This window comes from Phocoena phocoena, chromosome 1 (genome assembly GCF_963924675.1).
Source record: "Phocoena phocoena chromosome 1, mPhoPho1.1, whole genome shotgun sequence".
NCBI classification, from domain to species: domain Eukaryota; kingdom Metazoa; phylum Chordata; class Mammalia; order Artiodactyla; family Phocoenidae; genus Phocoena; species Phocoena phocoena.
In genome coordinates, this window is record NC_089219.1 from 164,168,076 (window position 1) to 164,189,570 (window position 21,495).

General features: G+C 54.4%; 2 protein-coding genes across 8 annotated transcripts in view; one reads left to right on the forward strand and one right to left on the reverse strand.

Annotated features, from left to right (window-relative positions):
* Positions 1 to 17,227, forward strand: part of TMEM63A (transmembrane protein 63A) — a 32,698-nt gene extending 15,471 nt beyond the window's left edge. The window contains exons 8-24 of one of the 2 annotated variants that reach the window (XM_065896325.1): positions 145 to 196; positions 613 to 721; positions 1,511 to 1,581; positions 3,555 to 3,635; positions 3,822 to 3,945; positions 4,038 to 4,171; positions 5,475 to 5,612; positions 7,031 to 7,184; positions 9,206 to 9,312; positions 9,455 to 9,541; positions 10,000 to 10,062; positions 11,003 to 11,165; positions 12,065 to 12,170; positions 13,602 to 13,769; positions 14,491 to 14,606; positions 14,957 to 15,019; positions 16,273 to 17,227. In XM_065896325.1, coding sequence (XP_065752397.1) covers positions 145 to 196; positions 613 to 721; positions 1,511 to 1,581; positions 3,555 to 3,635; positions 3,822 to 3,945; positions 4,038 to 4,171; positions 5,475 to 5,612; positions 7,031 to 7,184; positions 9,206 to 9,312; positions 9,455 to 9,541; positions 10,000 to 10,062; positions 11,003 to 11,165; positions 12,065 to 12,170; positions 13,602 to 13,769; positions 14,491 to 14,606; positions 14,957 to 15,019; positions 16,273 to 16,440 — 1,904 coding nt within the window. In that variant the 3' untranslated portion in view covers positions 16,441 to 17,227. The remainder of the gene's footprint in view (positions 1 to 144; positions 197 to 612; positions 722 to 1,510; positions 1,582 to 3,554; positions 3,636 to 3,821; positions 3,946 to 4,037; positions 4,172 to 5,474; positions 5,613 to 7,030; positions 7,185 to 9,205; positions 9,313 to 9,454; positions 9,542 to 9,999; positions 10,063 to 11,002; positions 11,166 to 12,064; positions 12,171 to 13,601; positions 13,770 to 14,490; positions 14,607 to 14,956; positions 15,020 to 16,272) is intronic. The other variant, XM_065896332.1, reaches the window with a different exon arrangement.
* Positions 17,228 to 17,753: 526 nt separating this feature from the next.
* Positions 17,754 to 21,495, reverse strand: part of EPHX1 (epoxide hydrolase 1) — a 40,320-nt gene continuing 36,578 nt past the window's right edge. For 4 of the 6 annotated variants that reach the window (XM_065874260.1, XM_065874289.1, XM_065874278.1 and 1 more), the window contains 2 exons: positions 18,863 to 18,979; positions 18,061 to 18,262 (listed from right to left, as the gene is read on the reverse strand). In XM_065874260.1, coding sequence (XP_065730332.1) covers positions 18,061 to 18,262; positions 18,863 to 18,979 — 319 coding nt within the window. Of the gene's footprint in view, positions 18,263 to 18,862; positions 18,980 to 21,495 lie in introns of all 6 variants that reach the window. The other 2 variants (XM_065874253.1, XM_065874244.1) reach the window with 1 other exon arrangement.

Here is a 21,495-nt window from a genome sequence, read left to right on the forward strand (position 1 = left end):
GCTCTGAAAAGACCGGATACAGTCCTCTGACTTCTCGGACATCTCATGGTGCTGCTTCTCAGAGCTCCACAAACCAAGGCTGTGCTGTCCCCCTCCCACTTCCCTAGTGTGACCCTGCAACTGAGTATCTGTGCTTCTCTGCAGACAAAGACCCTTACAGCTTTGGGAGGACAACCATCGCAAACCTACAGACTGAGTGAGTTCGAAGTTGGGGGGTGTGAGACTGCTGATGGGTGAGACCAAGGAGAGGGCGGATTCTGGAGCCCGGGATAAGCCAGAGGTCATCCAAAGTGAGCGAGTTAATGTCTGAAAGCCTCTTTGCCGCTAGTGCCCGCTGCTGGGCTATGGGCATGGACACGCCCCAGGCCGCCGTTGTTTTGCTGCGGGTTTTAGGAAACACAGAGGGCCCCGTGGAGCTGGGGTTCATTAGTCAGGACGGCGCCCTCTCTAAAGGGCACTGGCCACTCAACCTCTGTTGGAGGAATCTGTTGTGATGAAGCCTTTGACCCTCAGCTCAGTGCCATGAGGGTAACCAAGCCCAGCAACGCACCCTCACTCCCTGCCTGGGAGCCCAGCCCTGATGGCAGGTGGTGTCCCTCCCCTCCCCCGCAGCAACAACCTCCTCTGGCTGCACACCATCTTCGCTATCCTTTACCTCATCCTCACTGTGGGCTTCATGCGGCACCACACCCAGTCCATCAAGTACAAAGAGGAGAACCTGGTGAGTGAGGGGCGGTGGGGGGCTGGGCACGTGCTGGGGAGGGTCTCAGGCGGGAGCTGGGGAGGAGTGGCACCAGGCTTATTCCCCAGCACCACGATGGCAGTGAGGGTAAGGAGGGGCCTCAGGCTTGCAAATGTGTGCTCAGAATCGGCATTAAAATTTTTTTCTGGTAGATTGTTTTAGGATTTGGCTATTTCCCCCCATTTTGCCAACTAGCCTTTAGATTTGTGGGGTTTGGGCGTGTAGTTACTGATTCTAAGTAACTTCCAAGAAGTTTGAATTGAGAGCAGCTCCCTCTCTCATTGCTGCCCATAACTTGATGGGGGGAGAGGGAGTTTCTGTTACTTGGTTCCAGGCCTGGGTCCTCCTCTGATCTGCTGTGTGACCTCGTTTGAGTCACTTCCCCTTTCTGGGTTCTTTCTCAGTCTCTTGTCATGCAAAGGAGGCTCATTGAAATTGCTTTGGAAATGTATTTTTTTTTTTTTTTGGCCACGCTGCGTGGCATGCGGGATCTTAGGTCCCCGACCAGGGATCGAACCCGTGCCCCGTGCAGTGGAAGCGCAGAGCCCTAACCACTGGACCGCCAGGGAATTCCCTGGAAATTTATTCTTGACTGCCTAGAAGAAGACGCTATGTAAAGGAGAGACTTCAAGGCTCTGTCAGGCCGGGAAGGCAAGCACCTGAGCCTCTGAGTCCCCACCGTCTTCCTTGAGGAGGCTTGAACAGGGTGTCCCCCTGGCAGACTGGCTTGCCCTGGTGACTTTTCTCCCTGGTGTGTTTCTCCGGCAGGTGAGGCGGACCCTGTTCATCACAGGACTCTCCAGAGACGCGAAGAAGGAGACTGTGGAGAGCCACTTCCGGTGAGCAGGGCCGCTTCCACTGGGAGGGAAGGGGAGAGAGACCCTAGGAGGACCTGGCCCAGCCACAGAGCCGCGGATGCTGCTCTGGGCAGGCTCTCCTGGGGCTGTGAGGGCCTGGGCTGGGGCGGCACGTCCTCTGCCGGCAGCCACGGCTGCCCACGTGAACACAGTAGCCAGAATACAGGCCAGGGTGTGGGGCAGATAAACATCTTGAGAGCTCAGGGGCAGAAAAAGATTCATAGAAACAACACGCCCACACATTCCCCGCAAACAAAAAAAAAAGAAAAGGATTCACCCTGGGCTTCTCAGCGTCAGCTTTGCAGAGTAAGAGATGCCCGAGAGAGACAGCAGTCTTGGAGGCGGGGAGGGACCTGGGCCCCGCTCTGCATTTCGTGGTTCATTCTTCTGCTCAGCACGTGTCTCTTGAGTGAGCACTCCGGGTCCGGAGCCCTGTCCTCAGCAGAACCTCCTTTCCAGCAGCCTCCTCTGAGCACCTGCACCGGGGATACCTGCAGGTGGAGGCTAGAGGAAGGGCCTTCCTGTGAGAAGGAAATTGTGTGTACGGTGCGATGAATGCAGGGCATCTCATGGAGCTTCAGGAAAGGGGATGGTCGGGGGAGAGCAGGCCGGGAAGGCTCCCAGGACCCTGGGCTGGCGGACTTGAACCTGGGCTAGGGAGCTGAGGTTTCAGCCTGTATTCATTCCTCATCAGTAGTCATTAATTTGTAGTATGGATTAGGGGTTGGCTATGGCTTGGCTTTGCACTAGTTATGAAGAACACTCGCTAAGCAAATTATTAGTATAAACAGAATTGCAAAATGAATGTTTAAAATTTATTGACTAACCTCTCTTTTAGAAACTCTAGGTATTTTAGAGATATTTTTCTATATATAAACATTGGGTACTGGAATCATTTTTCCCTATTCCTTGAAACAGCTCCCCAAAGTTTCCTGTTAGGCAACATTTGGAAACAGTAGCTCCACTTAATATATTACCTTAAAGAGAAAAAAAAGTCCTCTCATTCCCATTACAAACACTGAATCACACTTTCTCCCATTTCAGGCAGCCCTTTTAGTGAACACTGCTGCAATCCATGGGGATTGATGTGTGAATTTGCCTTGTAAAAGGGATACTTACACCATTGTTCTCTTCCGCAAAGCTCCTAATGGGACCTGAAATTGTCTGCCTGACATGTCTATGGGCTGTGTCTCTCTCTCTCACTAAAATGTAAACTTATCCAGGCTCCATCCCAGTGCCTAGCAAGTAGTAGGTGGGGATTTACATGGTTCAGGAATGCCCAGGAGTTGCACATAGGATCTTGCGTGTATGGTGAGGGAGCATCGTACGCTGGGTACAGTCATGGGCCCTGGAGCTGGGCCGCCTGGATTCACTTCCTGGCTCAGACACTCACTAGCTGTGTGATCTTGGGCACAAGTCATTTTACCTCTCCGACACATATTGTTCTCATCTGTAAAATGGGGACACAAACCTCACAGGTTATGGCGAGGATCAAATAAGTTAATGCATTTACTGGGCTGAGGGTCCTTTGCTTTCATGAGACCAAAAAGGTCTGTGATCTTCAAAAAGGTCGCAAACTGAATAGGACTTTCAGTGATGGTCCAGAGTAGAAATGACCTAGAGCAAACAATAAATTTACTCCTTTGCATGGGTAGAGGAGGGAATGAATAGTGTTATTTTTTTTCTTCAGGAGAAGTACTGACTGATTTAAAGCCAAGTGGGTATAAACTTGTCAGTTTCAGGCAGTTACTTTCATGCTATTTAAGAGGACCTCTTTGTATTAAGTTTCAAAATTTCCCCCTTTGGTAAAAGACAAAGAGGAAAGAGGTCTCCCCTGGCACAGAAATGAGCAGTGTAATTGCTCTGCCACCCCTGGAGTCTTGGGGGGTCTCTCCTGCCTGGGGGGTTCTCTTTTCCAATGGCTATCTTTTGCTTCTGATCTGCCCTGGGCACAGGGACGCGTATCCCACGTGTGAAGTGGTGGAGGTCCAGCTGTGCTACAACGTGGCCAAGCTGATTTACCTGTGCAGGGAGAGGTAAGGGAGGGCTGGCAGGGTGGGCGGGCGTGGGCTGAGCTGGCCTGCACCTTTCTGACTCCTTCCCTCTGAGATGCCATCCTCCTTCCTTGCTGGCCTCGGATCCCCTAGAGAGGAAAGGAGGGGAGTGGCTCTGTGAGTCACACCACAGGATTGCGAGTCTGAAATTTGTCCCTCCCACTGCAGAAAAAAGACAGAGAAGAGCCTGACCTATTACACAAACCTGCAGATGAAGACAGGCCAGCAGACCTTCATCAACCCCAAGCCCTGCGGCCAGTTCTGCTGCTGTGAAGTGAAGGGGTGTGAGTGGGTGAGGGCCCACACCCCCCGGGAACGTGGGCGCTGGGTCCCCCGAGACCTGCACAGGGCCGTGTCATCACAAGGGGATGTGTCCTCTGGTAGGAGGACGCCATCGCCTACTACACGCGCATGAAGGACAGGCTGACGGAGAGGATCACAGAAGAGGAATGCAGGGTCCAGGACCAGCCCCTGGGAATGGCCTTCGTCACCTTCCAGGAAAAGTCCATGGCCACCTAGTGAGTGTGGGCATGCATGTTCCTTGTCTGCCTCCAGCTAAATTGCTGTCCCTCTTGGATAGAGACGGTACTGCTGAACCGCCACTGCTGGGATTTGTTTGTAGCATTTCCATGTCCTTCTGCCGCTGTGGCTGGGATTGGGGGCAGCCATCCACACCCACTCCCTTGGGGAGCCTGGCCGATGTTTGTGTGACAGCTGGGCATGGGTGATTCCAGCTGAGCCCCTCTTGGGTTGATATGGCCTTACCCCACTGCCGGGCTCTCACCAGCTGCCCCAGGGATCCCATTGCCTCTATGAGCCAGCATGTCACCAGGTGGGGTGGATGCCACCCTCTTTCATGTACCCACTCTGGAACCACAGGTCTTCCTTCTGTGCGTGGCCTTCCCATCTCCCTACAAATGAACTGCTGTGGGGGAATACCTCTGGGCACTCCAGGAGGCTCACTGCTGCTGAGAGCCTGGCCCAAGGGAGTGGGTTTTCATAGTGCCCCTTGGCATGAGCTCTAGCTCCTAAAACGCTCTCATGCCTGGGATCTCCATGTGGTCTCGCCCCGGGGGCAGCAGGGGATGGGGTCGGTAGAGGGAGACGGAAAGGAGTTGGCCCAGCAAATGCTCCTTCCCCTGCCTTCCCTGCTTTGTGCACCGTGAACCCTGGGAACAGACTCCTGGCTGTGCCTTGCAGACTCTCAAGTGAGGCTGGGGTGGGGACGAGGCCAGTGGAAAGAGGAAGAGTGTTCTGAGACAGGAGTAGGGGTGCTGGTGGGTTCTTTGTGGGAGACTAAAGAGGGAAGGAGTGGAGAGGGTGGGGGTGGGAGTCCTAGGGAGGGGCATCTTGGAGTCGTAGTTGATGTGGTCTAATGCTGCTATGGGGCCTGGGAAGAGGTGAGGGAGTGGAAAAGTGAGGCCCCGGGCCTGGCAGCGGGACGTCCAGCTTCATGGGCAGGGCAGAGGGGGGCCGCAAGGAGGAACCCTATGTTGGGGCAATGCCAACAGCATGGGAGCTGGGGTCAGCCAGACAGGGTGCAAAACCTAACTCTGAGAGCCTCAGTTTCCTCATCTGTAAAATAGGAATGGTAATCCCCGGCTTAGAGGGTTGTCCTGAGGATTCAGCAAAATTCTGCACATAATGTGCTAAGAAGGGCATCTCTTTCATAGCACTAATTATAGCATAAGTATAATAAACTAATAATAAAGCAAAGGTCCTGTGCCATGGGGCTCCCACTCTCACACGGTCCTGTTTGCTGTGTGGGTACGTGGTACCCCGAGGGGTCTGGACCCTGGCCATTTCTACATTTCCTGGCAGCATCCTGAAGGACTTCAACGCCTGCAAGTGTCAGGGCCTTCAGTGCAAAAGTGACCCGCAGCCATCCTCCCACAGCAGAGAGCTCTGCATCTCCAAGTGGACGGTCAGCTTCGCCGCTTACCCCGAAGACATCTGCTGGTGAGCCCCCAGGCCGGCAAGGGGCGGGAATGGGGCCTGGGAGCCCTGCAGGGCTGCCCAAGTCACCTGGAAGCACAGGTGTGACCTGGCACCCAGAGAGACACTCATACTCTCCTGCACCCCTCTGGGCAGGGGGTGGGAGGTGTGATGGGGGTGGGTGGTGTGTCCACAGCCAGGACTTCACTCCATTGTTTCTCCCCCGTATCAGCAGTGTCTGGTAGGATTATAATGGGAGCAATGTATGTAATTTTAAGTTTCCTTTTAGCCACATTAAAAAAAGTAAAAGAAACTGGGGAGTTCCCTGGTTGCCTAGTGGTTAGGATTTCAGGCTTTCACGGCCATGGCCCAGGTTCAATCCCTGGTCAAGGAACTGAGATCCTGCAAGGTGCACGGTGAGGCCAAAAAACACAAAAAAAAAACCACAACAACAAAACAGGTCTTAAAAAAAAAGAAAAAAAAAAAGAAACTGTTAAAATTAACTTTAATAAGAGTTCTCCCTCTGTATCTAAAATATTATCATTTAAATATGTAATCAGTTTTTCTTAATTGAAATGTTTTACAGTCTCCTTTTCATACGTAGCGTCTTTGAGATCCAGCGTGTATGTGCCACTTCTGGCCCATCTCTGTTTGGACCAGCCACATTTCAACACACAGTAGCCTGCTGTGGCTCGAGGCTGCTGTAACAGACAGTGCAGCCCTGGGTTAGGTGCCAGCCGCCTCTCTAGCCTGGGCCACAAGCTGGTGAGCTGAGCTGTGTCCACAGGAGCCTTAAGCACAATGCCGAGGGTGAGGACAGCCCCGCAGAGGCCCCAGCATGGCTCGCCATCCGGCCTGGCCTCGGTTCCTGGTCCAGAGCAGGGTCTGGGCGCTCATCTCCACCGGGCTGTACTTCAGCCCCTGGCAGTTCTGCTCTTTGGTTCACTGAGCTTTCTAAACTTGGGACTGGTTTGTCGGTCTGCTCCTGGTGGGGTGAGAAGCCAGGGCGGGTTCCAGCTGCGCCTTTTGCTTTTGTCCCCCGCCTCCCTCCAGCTCACACCACAGCTCACGGCCCCGTGGGGAGTCACGTGTCTTTAGTGTGTCTGAAAAATGCCATGTTGCAGCCTTGTTTGGTCTGCTGGGGGGCTCATGGCATCTCTTCGAATAGGTTCTGGCTCCCAGACCCTAGCTGCAGATAACCTGTTTTCCCTCTGAGCTCCTAGGGACCCCAAATTCGACCTTCCTATAGCTGAAGGTCAGTGCAGGACACTTGGCCTGTGCTCCCAAGGTCAAGATGGGCCCTCAGCCAGAGCACTCAGTCTAGTCTCTTGCCCTGCCTAAATTTGACCTTCTGACTCACCCAAGCCGTGGGCACTGTAGGTGTCATAGGTGGCCAGAGCCTGAGAGATAAACCTCCAAGGCCTGTGTCCTCCCCTCTGCAGGAAGAACCTCTCTATCCAGGGCCTCCGCTGGTGGTTCCAATGGCTGGGCATCAACTTCACTCTCTTCTTGGGGCTGTTTTTCCTGACCACGCCCTCCATCATCCTGTCCACCATGGACAAGTTCAACGTCACCAAACCCATCCATGCGCTAAATGTGAGTGACCACTCTGCAGGGCCTCTGCCAAGAGGGCATGGCGGGTGCGGGAGGAATGAGACCAAGAGCCGTGGGGGCCACTGAAGCAAGAGGCCATGTCACTCGGCTCATGTGCTTTGAAGCCCCTGAGCAGGCATGGCCACGTTTATTACAATGTCTTTATAGTAACGTTATGTAGACATACGTGTGTGTATATACTTTATGTATACATGTATGTGTATGTATATGTGTGTGTCTATGTGTTGACCATAGAGACATAGATACAGTGGAATCAATCTAAATGTTCAACAGTAGGGGTAAAATTAGGAGTTGAATGAGGTGTATTCAGTCTGACAGACTATTAAGCATCCATTAAAAAATTGTATAGACTTTGTGGCAGACATGGGGTTTTACGATAAAAGCAGAATATGAAATTATCTCTCAGCAACGGTTATAGTGATCTGCCAGTGATGTGTGTGCAGGATGGCTGCTACGGGGAGTGGGTAGCAAAGAATGCAAAGCGCTTCTCTGATTGGGGTGGCAGGGTCATGAATCAATTTTTCTTTTTATATTTCAGTTTCTGATACTCCTGTTGTAAAGTTCCTTATTCTAGATAGGTAATGAATGATTTTTAAGGATCTTAGATGAATTGATAACAGCTGGGGGGCCTGAGGGCCTGGTCCTCGCTCTGCCATTCCCTAGCTGATGAATTCTGAGCCTTGGTTTTTCCTCTAAAAACTGGCTTTGTCCTCTGTAACACTCTGCTATGTTATACCCATGGGGCCGTTGTGATGATCGAATGACTCAATAGATAATAAAAAATATGTAAGTTTTGTTTAGATTTAAAGCATCTACATGTTTATTCCTTTGCCAGTCTTTTGATGTATGGTCAAGGCCTGTTCTTTTGAGGAAGGATCTGCTGACTGGATTTCCCCTTTGTGTATTTTACATAAAACACACGCTTATTTCATTGTTTGTGATTCTAGCTTTGCTTTCTCACAGTCAAGCAAGAACTTAAAGATACTTGCAAAGCCGTTCAAAGTATAGAACCCTCCTAGATTTCATTTCCCTTGGTCTTTTACAGTTAATTCACTCCCATCTAATTCAGCAGCGTTTTTGAGAAATTGGCCTTTATCAAGTCTTTCCGATGTACCCAACTTAGTTTTCAAAGAAATCTCTCTATTGCTATGCTCATTTTATCAGGGAAGGTAATAAGTTAATCGAACCATGTAATTGCAATAACAAGTACAACAGGCATAGATGAGATTGGGAACAATCACGAAGCAGTTCTGGGAAGCTATGACTGGGCCAGGTGGCTGGGGAAGGGCCCTGGCCGTCAGTGCTCTGTCTTCCTTTGCTGTCCGTCATTGGCTTTCTATAGGGAATGGAGGAGGTTATCTCTCTGGTCAGTAAGACAAGTGGAGTTCAGTTGTATGTGAAGTTGCATTCTTCACTCTAAAGAGCTATACAGGGACTTCCCTGGTGGTCTAGTGGTTAAGACTCTGTGCTTCCACTGCAGGGGGTACAGGTTCGATCCCTGGTGGGGGAACTAAAATCCCAAATGTCACATAGCATGGCCAAAAATCTTTTTTTAATAAAAATAAGAAAAATAAAGCACTGGGGCTTCCCTGGTGGCGCAGTGGTTGAGAGTCCGCCTGCCAACGCAGGGGACGTGGGTTCGTGCCCCGGTCCGGGAGGATCCCACATGCCGTGGAGCGGCTGGGCCGTGAGCCATGGCCGCTGGGCCTGCGTGTCCAGAGCCTGTGCTCCGCAACGGGAGAGGCCACAGCAGTAAGAGGCCTGTGTACCAAAAAAAAAAAAAAAAGAAAGAAAGAAAGAAAAAGAAAAATAAAGCACTGTATAAATGTCAGGTGCTGTTATTGTCTGTTCAGCCAACATTATCTACCCTGTACCAGGTACAATGTTGCTTCTGGGGGACAAAAGTGACCAAAATCCCAGAGGTTACTGAGTCACCATGCCAACAGGTCATGGCCCAAAGCCCCCAGGGCTCACAGCTCTCTCTGCTGTGGACTGTTTTCTAGGACCCAATCATCAGCCAGTTCTTCCCAACCCTCCTCCTGTGGTCCTTCTCAGCCCTGCTGCCCACCGTCGTTTACTACTCTACGCTGCTGGAGTCTCACTGGACCAAGTGAGTTCCCTGGGGCTCGCCCCTGAGGTGGGTGTCTCTGATGCCCCCTCCCCGCCAGCGCGATGGGCATACAGCCGGGGCCTTACTGGGGACGCCCGGTGCATCTGAGGGACTGTGACGGCTCACCTCTGACTTCCTGCAGGTCAGGGGAAAACCGAATCATGATGACCAAGGTCTACATATTCTTGATCTTCATGGTGCTGATTCTGCCCTCCCTGGGCCTCACCAGGTACATATTACCACCTCCTGCTCTCAATTCAGAACCAGGGTCACAACAGAGAACACTGTCCTCAAGAAAATGCAGATGCTCTGGGAGTGGTTGCAGATTCCTGACGACATTTGAACCTGTCACACTCACTTGGCATACAATTGTGCTGGCCCACTGATTCTTCCAGAGATATGATCTTTCTGCCTTAAAAAAAAAAAAAGCTTGAAAATGAAACTTACCATGGACTTTCCACTTAGGGAGAGGGTCTAATCATGGCTTTGGTTATTTTGAGGAAGGAAGTTTCTGTTAAAGCAGGCCCTGATGAGTTATGGTATAAGTAGCATCTTAGAGAACCAGGGTAGATCTTGAGATCTGGCCTTTTTTTAAAAAAAAAAAAACAGCAGAAGAAAATGAAAACATATGCAGTGATCACATGGACCGTTGGAAATAAGTTCTTATGGGATTCATTCTTCTTTCAGTTTGGATTTTTTCTTCCGGTGGCTCTTTGATAAAACTTCCTCGGAGGCCTCTGTCAGGTTGGAGTAAGTATCAGCCACGCTGAGTTTCGGAGCCACGTCCCCCAGGGGCTGGGGCTGCAGTGTGGGGAGGGTTGTCTGTCCTTCAGGGCCTGTGGACTCCCCGCACCACTACAGGTTCCTGGCGGGGCTGCACCGGGGGAACTGACCCACTTTGTGCTACAAGTGTAGAAATGTGGTTAATCTTTTAGGTTGAAACTCAATTAGTGGCGTTCTCATTCATTCTCTGAAACTTACTTACTGAGAACCGGACCGCCTGGGGAGAAGGAACTGCTGGGTCTCAGTGGTGCCAGGGAAGGGGGAAGGAGAATAATAATTAACACTGCAACCAGAATGACTGTCTGGTCCAGGATTAGTTTTGCTAGGAGAGAGGAGTTGAACTTATTTCTAATGTGTGTCCTCGTTAGTATTTTCAACTTGTACCGAACCCACTTAATAGTAATAGCTGTTATTTAAGAAGATGCCATGCTAAATGCTTGATTCTTTCCTTCATTTACTCTTTAAACAAGCTACGAGTCAGAAATTGGACTATTTCCATTTTACAGATGAGACTGGGGCCCAGACGTGCTGAAGAAAAAAAGGCTACCCAGCTAGTTAAGAGGCAGAGCTGGGATTCATCCCCAGCCCCTACTGTACTATACTTTAAGTCCTAATGTAGGCCCGAATGTCCAAGATAGACTTTTCCAAAGGACTGTTCACAGGGAAGCCTGGCCGTGCCTATCTGAAAGGATAGAGTGAATTTTCTTAAATGGGTTCTCGCTGGGTAAACTGAGGACTTGGGAGCTGGCAGCCACAGACAGACACACCCATACCCAACCAGCTCGGGTCTAGGTTGACAGTGACTTCCAGATGGCCAAATCCGTGGTCAGTTCTGAGTCCCGTCTCTGCTGTCACGGGCCCCTCTCCCTCTCGGGGCGCTCAGCTCGCACACCCGGTGGTTCCCCAGGTGCGTCTTCCTGCCCGACCAGGGCGCCTTCTTTGTGAACTATGTCATCGCCTCGGCCTTCATTGGCAACGGCATGGAGCTGCTGCGGCTGCCCGGCCTCATCCTCTACACCTTCCGCATGGTCATGGCCAAGACTGCAGCCGACCGTAGGAACATCAAGCAGGTACAGAGGCTGGGGGTGGGCGCCGCCTTCGTCCCAGAGCCTCCCCGCCGCCCGCGTTCACCCAGCCACTTGCTAAGTGCCCGCCACTCTGCTCAGGGCCTCTCAACTGGGCCCAGGGCTGTGGGGGGAGGAGGTGTAAGGAGCCTGGGTGAGAGCCTGGCTAGGTCATCCTCCACACTGACTCGGGCTGGAGGAGAGAGTGGGGATTTTTGCATTTTAACCGGGCTGATCACACACACACACACACACACACACACACACACACACACACTTCTTTCCCATGGACCTTCATTTGCATAAATTCTTAGATTACTACAGAGGTCAAGGCATTTTGGGCTGGTGGCATTTTTTCCAGGACTCTCTAAATTGGGTGTGTGGGTTTCTCTTTTATTCTCCTTTGCCACTGTGGGAACCATAAGAGGAGAAGCCCTGCATCCTGTCATCTAATCCTCAGAGCCCGCCGTGAGATGGGCGCTACTGGAGCTTGCTTTGCAGACGCACAGACTAAGCCACCGGGAGCTCAAGTGCTTGGCCCGGAACACACCGCTAGAAGGGGCGGAGCGATGTTGGGTCTGACAGAGTCTGTGGAGTATCATTCTACAGTCAGATGTAGCCCCTCTGCCCTTTGGGGGCTCACAGGCCTGTTGTGTAGACAGGATTAGAACAAGAGAAACACTACGAAAACACGAGTCATTGTGCCTTTCAAGGTCTGGGTGTGAGCCAGGTGAAGCTGGAGGAGGCTTGTGGAGGGACAGAAGGGGCCTTGAGAGGTGAGGGGCGCGGTGAGCCTCCCACTTCCAAAGTCCTCCCGCACTGTGTTCTCCCCGACCACTTGGAGTGCACAGAGGCGGGTTGGTGTGGACCAAAGCCCTAAGCCCCTCACCACCTCCCCATCCCAGAACCAGGCCTTCGAGTACGAGTTTGGAGCCATGTATGCCTGGATGCTGTGTGTCTTCACCGTCATCATGGCCTACAGCATCACCTGCCCCATCATCGTGCCGTTCGGTGAGTGGCCCTGGGGCTGGTCCCAGGGTAGGTGGATGGCTGGCAGCCATCAGCAGGGCGTCATGGAGCCCCACAAACAGAGGGCCTCTTGTAGCCTCAGGAAGCATAAGCTGCCAGGGAGCCACAGGGGACACCAAATTTAATTTCACTTCTCGTGGATTCCTTCCACGGGCCTTCCAAACTGCGAGCTCTCTTAGTACCCCTCCTGGTCTGAGGGCCTCTGCCGGCTGACCGCTTCATTCCTGGGTGACCCTCCGGCAGCGGCTAGGACAGTGCCAGCAGCACTGGTGGAGGCTCTCGTGTTTGTGTCCTGGCTCTGGAGGCCACTGTCACTCTCCACGTGGATTGTCACACTTAATTCTCTCATGATCCTTCAAGGCAGGTCTTGTTTCTGTCCCCTTTTCACAGATGAAGCACTTAACGCTTTGTTAGTGAGGAGTAGAGCCCAGATATGAACTTAGGACTGTGTGACTTACAAGGTCAAGGTCTTGCAATTAAAATACACCATCAGGAGCTGGCAGACAAATGGAAGCGTCTGGAAGGAAACAGAACACCCAGGAGACTGTTGGCAGTGATAGCTGTGGTTTAGGGAAAGGAGGAAGTTTTAGTTTCCCCTGTATACTCTCTCGTGCTTTTTTTTTTTTTTTTTGCGGTACGCGGGCCTCTCACTGTTGTGGCCTCTCCCGTTGCGGAGCACAGGCTCCGGACGCGCAGGCTCAGCGGCCATGGCTCACGGGCCCAGCCGCTCCACGGCATGTGGGATCTTTCCGGACTGGGGCACGAACCCATGTCCCCTGCATCGGCAGGCAGACTCTCAACCACTGCGCCACCAGGGAAGCCCTCGTACTATTTTTAAAGATCTATGATAGTATTACTCTTTCAAAACAACAAAAAATGTTTTTAAAGAACCTGACATGATAGAAAAGGCAGCACCCACCCACCTCCTGTGCCATCCCTGGGTTTAGACCCTTGGGCATCTGTTGGCAGTGACGGTACAGGGGGTCAGCTTGGGTGGGAGAAGGAAAGGAGCGTGGGAGCACTGAGGGATAAGAGATGGGGGGCTCAGCGTGTGAGGAAGTTGAGGCCAGGCCTCTGGGTGTGAAATCGCCTCTTTCCCCAAAATGGTCCTAGAATTTCAATGTTCCGTGAGGACAGCAGCACAGACACCTCTACTCCCTGGGTCAGAAAGAGGCTGGGAGGGAGGGAGGGGAGGTGGGGAGAGGAGAGAGGGGGAGAGGTGGACAGGGCGGGGTGGGGCGGAGAGAGAAAGAGAAGGAGAAAAAGCAGTAGGAGCGAGGACGTGCACGTGTGCACGTAGCCCAGCCGCAGCCCCAGCCCAGCTCCCGGCACAAGTAGCCACTTCCAGGAGGAAGGGCGTCGAGTGGCCCCTGCGGCCCAGCCACCGTCCAGCTCACAGCCCTGGCCCTGCAGGCCTCATCTACATCCTGCTCAAGCACATGGTCGACCGGCACAACCTCTACTTCGCCTACCTCCCGGCAAAGCTGGAGAAGCGAATCCACTTCGCAGCCGTGAACCAGGCCTTGGCCGCTCCCATCCTGTGCCTCTTCTGGCTCTACTTCTTTTCCTTCCTGCGCCTGGGTGAGTGGCCCTTCTGACTAGGGCGGGGGTGGAGGGCAGGAGGCAACACCCAGCCTCCTATTCCCGCATCCACACCAGCCAGTCAAATCCCTTCCTGTTTTAAGAGCATCGACTCGGTGTCCAATCAGACGGTGGTACCCCAAGGGTGAGGGCTGATTGGGTACAGCGCCGACAACCCAGTTCCAAGCTATCCTGAGGTCAGGTGTAACCTGGTGAAGGCCAGGTGGATTGCCCCAGACAGCCTTACAGAGAAGATGGTCCCTTTACCAGCTATGAAGGGGCTGAACCAGAGAGGGGGAAGCTCGTCCGCGATGCTCTTTGCGGGTGTGGATGGGCCCAGGTCGTCACACTTCACGGTGTGGAGGCAGTGGGGACATGCAGGAGGGAGAACTGCCACTCTTGAGAAAAAGGAAGAGGCAGAAGAGATGTGTGACTCTGCCGAGGGCACTGGAGACTGGAGGGAACCGACCCAGCGAGGAAGCTGGCAACTTGCCTTTGACTCGGTGCCCCGGTACCTGAAATCTGACCAGGGATAACGCCAGCTGTTCAATGGGTCACTCTTTGTGCCCCTGCCTGTGAAGATACCATCCCAGCTGCTGGAGATGGTGGGAAGGGGGTGGCTGATGCCTTCTCTTAGTCTTCGGCCTGAGGGAGAAGCCACACACAGTTCCTGCACCAGGTGTGACCTCCCCCCCGCCAAGGCTGGCATCTTTGTCCCCAGGTCTGAAGGCTCCCCTCACCGTGTTCACCTTCCTGGTGCTTCTGCTTACCATCCTGGTCTGCCTGGCCTACACCTGCTTTGGATGCTTCAAGCACCTCAGCCCTCTGAACTACAAGGTAAAGGGCCCCTCCCCCACTGCTGCCCAGCCAGGGTCTGGGAGGAGAAGATGGTGGCTTCATTCTCCATCCCTCCTCCACCTCTTCCCAGATCAACAGATCAACAGCCCTCTCCACATTTTATTTATCCACGGGGAAGGCGTGGGTAGCTGGGTGTGATGTGTAGCTTCCCTCCCTGCCCCCTTCCCTGCTCCCTGCACTGCCCACACCATCCTCTCTTGGGCTGCCGCTGGGAGCTTTGTGCCAGCTGGTACTATTATTCTGGGTGTTAATAGTCTGTTTGTTTAGAGGGTGTTAGTTCAGGAAGATCGGTTTTGTTTATCATCGCAAGTTTTTGCTGTTGTCTGCAGACGGAAGAATCGGCAAGTGACAAAGGAAGTGAGGCAGGGGCCCACGTGCCATCACCGTTCACAGTAAGTGCGGTTCTTAGCCAAGCGTGAGCATCTGCACCGGCCCCGACCAGATGGGCCCTGCAAACCTGCTTTGATCCTCTCCTGTTAAGACAGAAGTCCCTTGATCACGTGCCAGGCGGGTTTCTGAATTAACGTCATTTGAGAAGGAATCCCTGGTCCCTCTGGATGTTTTCTCTTGCATGTGGGAAGCCACACCCATCACCAGAAGATAATTAGTTTTGCCATGATGTATACCCATCTCCCTCGGTTTCAGTTGCCTGCTCACTTTCCTTCTCTGCATATTTAATGCTTGGTGAGCTTGGGCCTTTAGCGAAGCCATATGGCAAGGCCCTGCGGTTTGATGAAGCTTTATCAGAGCATTTCGCCAGCACCTGCCTGTGTGAGGTCCTTTGCTAGGCACCTAGAGGGTGTCACACTAACTCCCCTCTGAATTCAACAAATGAACATTTTACCTGCTATGGAGGGGGGGCACAGTGTTAGAAAGACACCAGGACTCCTTTCCTTCCTGGTTCTCCTTGCTTCCGGCCTCCAGGGTCCTGCTCCTAGGGTGGGGTTGGGAAAGGAAGGTGGAGCCACAGGCTCCCGGAGCTGTGACTGCCCGGCCTGACAGACAGGGCTGGGACCGCGCCCATCTAGATCAGCGGCAGCATTCTTTCCAGTGGCTCCCTCTCGGGTGTCAGGCACTCTTATCAGTGTCTGTCTCTGGACCAGCCCCAGAGGAGGTTTCAGGAAGATCCATTACCCAGAGGCACACCTGTGACTATGCCTGCCAGACAGGGCAGGTGGATGATGCAGATCCCTCGTTCCCAGCCTGCTTCAGGTCGGCAGCTGGAGTCTGGGATTGAGAGGAGACAGAACCTGCACAGAGTCGGTCAGCTGCTCAGAAGTCCCACTGACGGCATTCTAAGCCTGCCCTGTGTAGATAGAGCTGTTTCCTACATAGAGTGAGAAGTTCTTCTAGAACCCAGTGCCAGGAAGAGTTTTGTTTCCTCTGAGAAATTGGTGTGTGTGCTCTCTTCTCTATGACCAGGAGAACTGTGACTGTGTGTTCTGATTTGCTCTGGCTGTTAGGAAAATCTGCAGTTGGCATAGTTTAGGTCCTGATGTCCTAGGTTGATGTTATTTCTTTATGTGTCCTTCACGAGCATTCTGTGTGTCTTCTGGCTGGAGGGAGGCGGGGCGGTAGGGGAGGAACGGGATAGGGACTCTCGTGCCCACCCCACCCAAGCACTAACACCCCCATTTGTTGGCAGTCCTACGTGCCCCGGATTCTGAACAGCTTGTCCTCGGAGAAAATAGCTCTGTCCCCGCAGCAGCAGCAGACCTACGGTGCCATCCACAACATCAGTGGGACCGTCCCACGGCAGTGCCTGGATCGGAGCCCTGCGGACAGCGTGGCGGCCGCCTGCCAGGAGGCCTGAGGGCCGGGGAGCTGCCGGGCTCGTCCAGACCCGGGGAGTTGGGAGGGGAAGAGACACAGGTGGAGAAGTGGCTTGACTCCAACCTCAACCAAGTCAGGACTTCTTTCCACCTGTTTTAAGCACAACAGCTCTACAAAGATGGGAGAAGAAAGGGGCTCTGGCCCTCGGCTGAGGCGGAAGTGCGGGACTGCCATCAGGTGGTGGTCTTTTCTAGTCCTAGGAGTGGTAAGGGGAGGATGTGCAGCTCTGGACCCTCCCTTGCTTGCCCAAGGCTCTATTTCCAAGTGCCCCTTCTGCATAAGTGCTCAGCTCTGTGGCCGGGATGATGCCCCTGACGGTCTTCAGCAGGGTCATGTGTTGGCACTGTGTTCCTCCAACCCATTAGTGTGGTGACTGTATCAAGCAAGAGGGGGAGGTACCGTGTGGAAGACCTTCTCCCTCTGAGCATTCAGACACTGCCCCCCTCCTCCGGGCACACACGCAACTGATAACCAAAGAGTCTGCAGCAACCGCAGGCCTGAGATGGGTGCCAGATGATGGTCCAGGTCCATCCCAGCTTCCCCTTCTGGCTGTCAGGCCCTTCACACCCCTGCCCCCAGCCCCCAGGAGCGAGCCACAGGGCGCAGGACGGGAGCGGGCCGGTGCTGGGCCGCCCCAGTCTCCTCTACGTCCCTGCCATGGTTCTGTGTTTTTCTGTCACGTTGCCAGTGACACTGTGGCTGGGTCAGGGTCCCCTGCAGCTGGCAGAGGCAATGAGGACCACTAATAAAATGCCCATTCAGCCAGACTGGTGAGATGCCGCCTCTTCGGGGCCCAGTGCGTGGGGCTCAGCCTCCAGCCCTTGATTCCATCTGTCTGTTCCCTCCAAAGGGAGCAGTGCTCAGGGCCTCCTTGAAGCCAAGGGAGAACTATGGCCACAGAAGGAGGGGCGCAGCCTCTTGCTTTTTCTCTCCCCACGGGATCCCGCGGCTTGGGACGCACCTTTGGGCACTTGCCGGAGAAGCTGCCTTCCTACTGCCAGAGGCACAAGCCGGTGTGGTGGGTGCCGGTGGGCAGAGCTGGGAGGCCGCTTCCATCCCCGCTGAGGCGAGGCGGGCAGGTCCCCGGCAGTCACTCGGCCTCACTGCCTCTGCTCAGAGCTGCCTCGGGCGGCACCTGGGAGGACAGAGCGGCCTCCCGCCGGCCCCAGCGGCCCGTCCTGCCTCTCCTGGCCAGGATGGAGCAAGGGCCCCAGTGCAGACCTGGCAGCTCTGCTGGAAGGGGCACCCCACGTGGGGTTGGGGCTCGACATGTCACTTGGTCCAGCCGCTCTTAGAAGGAAAATCATTTATCATCAAAGCCATGTTGCTTAACAAAGTGTGTGGGGAGTGTGTGTGCAGGGGTGTGCAGGGGTGAGCACGGGGTCCCAGCACGGGCAGGGGACGGAAGCAAGCACATTCCTGGGGAAAGGGGCAACTCCGCCAACAGAGGACTGGGAGGGGGCCTCCCTGCCAGCCTCACTTCTACTGGGAGCTGGGCTGGGAGACCGGGGGCTTCCGGGGAAAACGGCAGGTGTCGGGAGGAAGCCTGCCATGCCACGGCAGGGGCTGCCTGCGAGGTGACAGCCGGTCCCCGCCGGGGTCACTGCCGCTCCAGCAGCCCCATGAACTTGTGGATGTCCTGGGCGAGCAGCTCTGGCTCCTCAAAGGCAGCAAAGTGGCCCCCACGGGGCATGTAGGAATAAGAGATGAGTTTCGGGTATTTGGACTTCACCCACTTTTCTGGGACGTGTATTAACTCACAAGGGAAGGCAGCAAAGCCCATGGGCACGTGGACCTTTATCCTGGAAGAGACAGAGATCCCACTGAGGGGGAAGCTGTGTCCTGGCCCCCCTCTTCCCCAAAGCAGGGATTCACGGGGCTGGGGGTTCAGTTCGCTCACCCATGTGGAACCATAGAAGGACAGACCCAGGGTTTTAACCGCCCACCTCAATTCCAGCCCTCTCTGGGGCTGCCCCAGCTGGACAGCGTCACTGAGGTGGGGTGGGACAGCCTCTAACTCCCACCTTTGTCCCCACCACCCCCGCTTCCCTTTGCTGCTGCCTGAGAGTTTCCCTGTGAGATCAGGAAAGGGTTCCGGGGAAGTCCCAGAGCCATCACCGCCACCCTAGGACAGCCTCCCGGCCCTCCGGGAGCCACTTGGGATGTCTGGGGGCCAGGCCTGGTGTTCCCTCCGTGAGCTACTTCTAATAATAGGAATCTCTCCCAACACCCCTGACCTTTAAATTGTGTTCTCATCTTACACTCCCGGTGCGCACCCAAGGCTAGGCTGTACTTTACCGCATCAAACGTCCTCCCTCGAGTCCAAGGCCAGGCCATTCCCCTGCTCCCTGCCTCGGAAGCACCCTCCTCAGAAGCCCCGCTCCGGGCTCAGCCGGACTTACCCCTCGTGCCTATTGCCCAGCCTCATGTTCTCTTTGTAGAAGCGCTGGGAGGAGGTGATGGTGCCTGTCGTCCAGTAGAGCATCACGCCCGTCAGCAGATCGTCCAGGGAGAACTTCCTGGGAAAGCAGACCGGAAGGCCCCTCTCAGTGCCAGGTGCAGTTGTATGACAAATAAGGGCCGCCACTTTCAAGCTGTACGCCAGGCGCTATGCCCTCCTGGCTTCCCTCCTCAGGCCTCACTGCCAGCTTGGCGATCTTATCCCCGTGCCACAGGCAGGCCTGGCCCAGCGTCACCATAACCATGACGACAGGTAATGCAGAGTAATGGCCATGTACAAGGCAGGCTGTCATCTTGGGTGGTGTCAACCAACCCCCTCCCTGACCTGCCTAACGGTTCAGGCCAGAAGGGATGAAGCAGGTGAGGTCAACTGAACCCAGAGGCTTTGGCTGGTCACCGCTGGGTAGCCAGGAGGTCGGTGGGTAGGATGCTGCAAACTCTGCTCAGAAGTGTTGCCCACTCCTGGGACCTCAGTGCAGGCCACCTTCAGACCATCCTCAGCGGGGCCCACCCTGCCAGGCCCTGAGCCAAACCTGATCTCCAGGCAGGCTTTAGAAGCCCTGATCCTGCCCTGACCGGACACCAGGAGAAGCAGGGCAGGGTCAGCAGCTCCTGGGGCATTTTTATTCACTAGCCCCCAGCTTGCCTCCCGCCAAACCTGTGTCACCCCAGGAGGGAGCCATGGGCCCCTGCAGAGACCCGCCACACCCACTCAGCACGGGACACCCCTTTTCTTCTCCAGCCTGGGAACTGCTGAGCAGGTGAACCCCACCCAGACTACAGAGCCCCACACTCTGGAAGGAAATAATCATTTGGTACCTAATGTTGGAGCACGTGGTCTGTGGACTCTGGAAGCCCCACTTCCTCCTGGGCCCACCCGGCCCTCTCTCTCTCCTGCTGCTGGGCTCCCTCAGCCCGGCCTGCGTCCAGAGCCCCCGGAGCCCTCCATGTGGCCTCCCCTCTGCCCACTTCAGCTGCTGCTTTCCACTGGCTGTGCCTCCTGGGCCTCCATTTCCCCACTGTTCCCCAACTCATCTTCCACTCCCCAGCATCTGCCCTTCTTCCCTGGAATAACTGCCCACCGCACCCCAGACCCTCTCGCTCCCCTGCCATCACTCACCCCTTCAGTGCCCTCACCCTGGGGGCCTTCTGCCACCCTGAGCCCACCCGACAGTCCACAGACGTGAGGGGACTCCAGCACTACTGACGCCACGCTCTCCAACCTCAGCTGCCACCTCCTCAACAGGTCCTGACAGCCCTGTGCTCACCCACAAGCCTCCCGCCTGCCCTGCCTGCCTCTTTGAGGAAATCCAAGTTCATGGGGCAGCAGCTCCCACCCCCCATACCCTTCCCTGCTTGAGTCCAGATTTGGGGCTTAGGAGAGCTGTCGCCGCTTGTCCTGGGCCCTAAATGCCTCCATCTGCCTCTTCAGGCCCAAACGTCAGTCACCTGCCCCCCCAACCCCGAATGCCCTCAGGCCTTACCCTTGCTCCATACCCCTGCCCCCTCTCTCCCGCCCCTGCCATCTCTCCCATGCCTCCTCACCCTGCACACCGGAACTGTCCCTGCTGCCCAGGCCTCGCGGGTAGGGCCCTCTCACTGGGTCTGTCCTCCCAGACTTTCTCACTTCTGGTCCTTCAGCAGCCAATAAGGCTCCTCCCAGCATCCCTGGATGCTGCCCTGTTGCACTCTGTCTGAGGAGATCTACCCTGTGGCTCCAGCTACTAATTCACCAAGAGGACAGTGGAAATAACTCCTTCCAATTTGACCCCTCACCTGAGCTCCAGATCTGTAAGCCCAGTTACCAAGTGGACACCTGTGCCCGGGCATCCTGCTAGCATCTCCCACTCGGCATGTCTGTGACAAAAATGAGCTCAGCCTGTCTGTGTCCCCGCCAAGCCCTGCTGCCCTCACTCCTGCATTCCCACCCCATCCTTGCTGCCTGGATTAAAGAACATTTGCGGGCTTCCCTGGTGGTGCAGTGGTTGAGAGTCTGCCTGCCAATGCAGGGGACACAGGTTCGTACCACGGTCCGGGAGGATCCCACATGCCGCGAAGCGGCTGGGCCCGTGAGCCATGGCCACTGAGCCTGTGCATCCGGAGCCTGTGCTCCGCAACAGGAGAGGCCACAACAGTGAGAGGCCCGTGTACTGCAAAAATAAATAAGTAAATAAAATAAAATAAAATAAAAAAGAACATTTGCTGCTCCGCCTGCCAGGCTTCTTAGCTGTATGCAGTTAGCTTCGTTGATTCTTCAGAAGCCAATTGGCCCAAAATGGTCAGTTTGCTTAATTTACTTGTTTGCTTCAGCTATTTAGATGCAGTTGGTCAATTACATTTTTATCCTCAGAACCACATTTTGCGCCACCAGGGAAGTCCTGAACATCTTTTTAAATGCAATTTTGATAACAAAATGAAAACCAGTCAATGGAAACTGAACAGTTAAAAGAAGCATTTAAACTTGTGAACTGGGACCACAACTCTGTTGTGGAGATAAAGTTGTTTGGGAAGCGTTTGGGCAATTAGAAACACATCTCAAAACCCCTAAAAAGGGCTTCCCTGGTGGCGCAGTGGT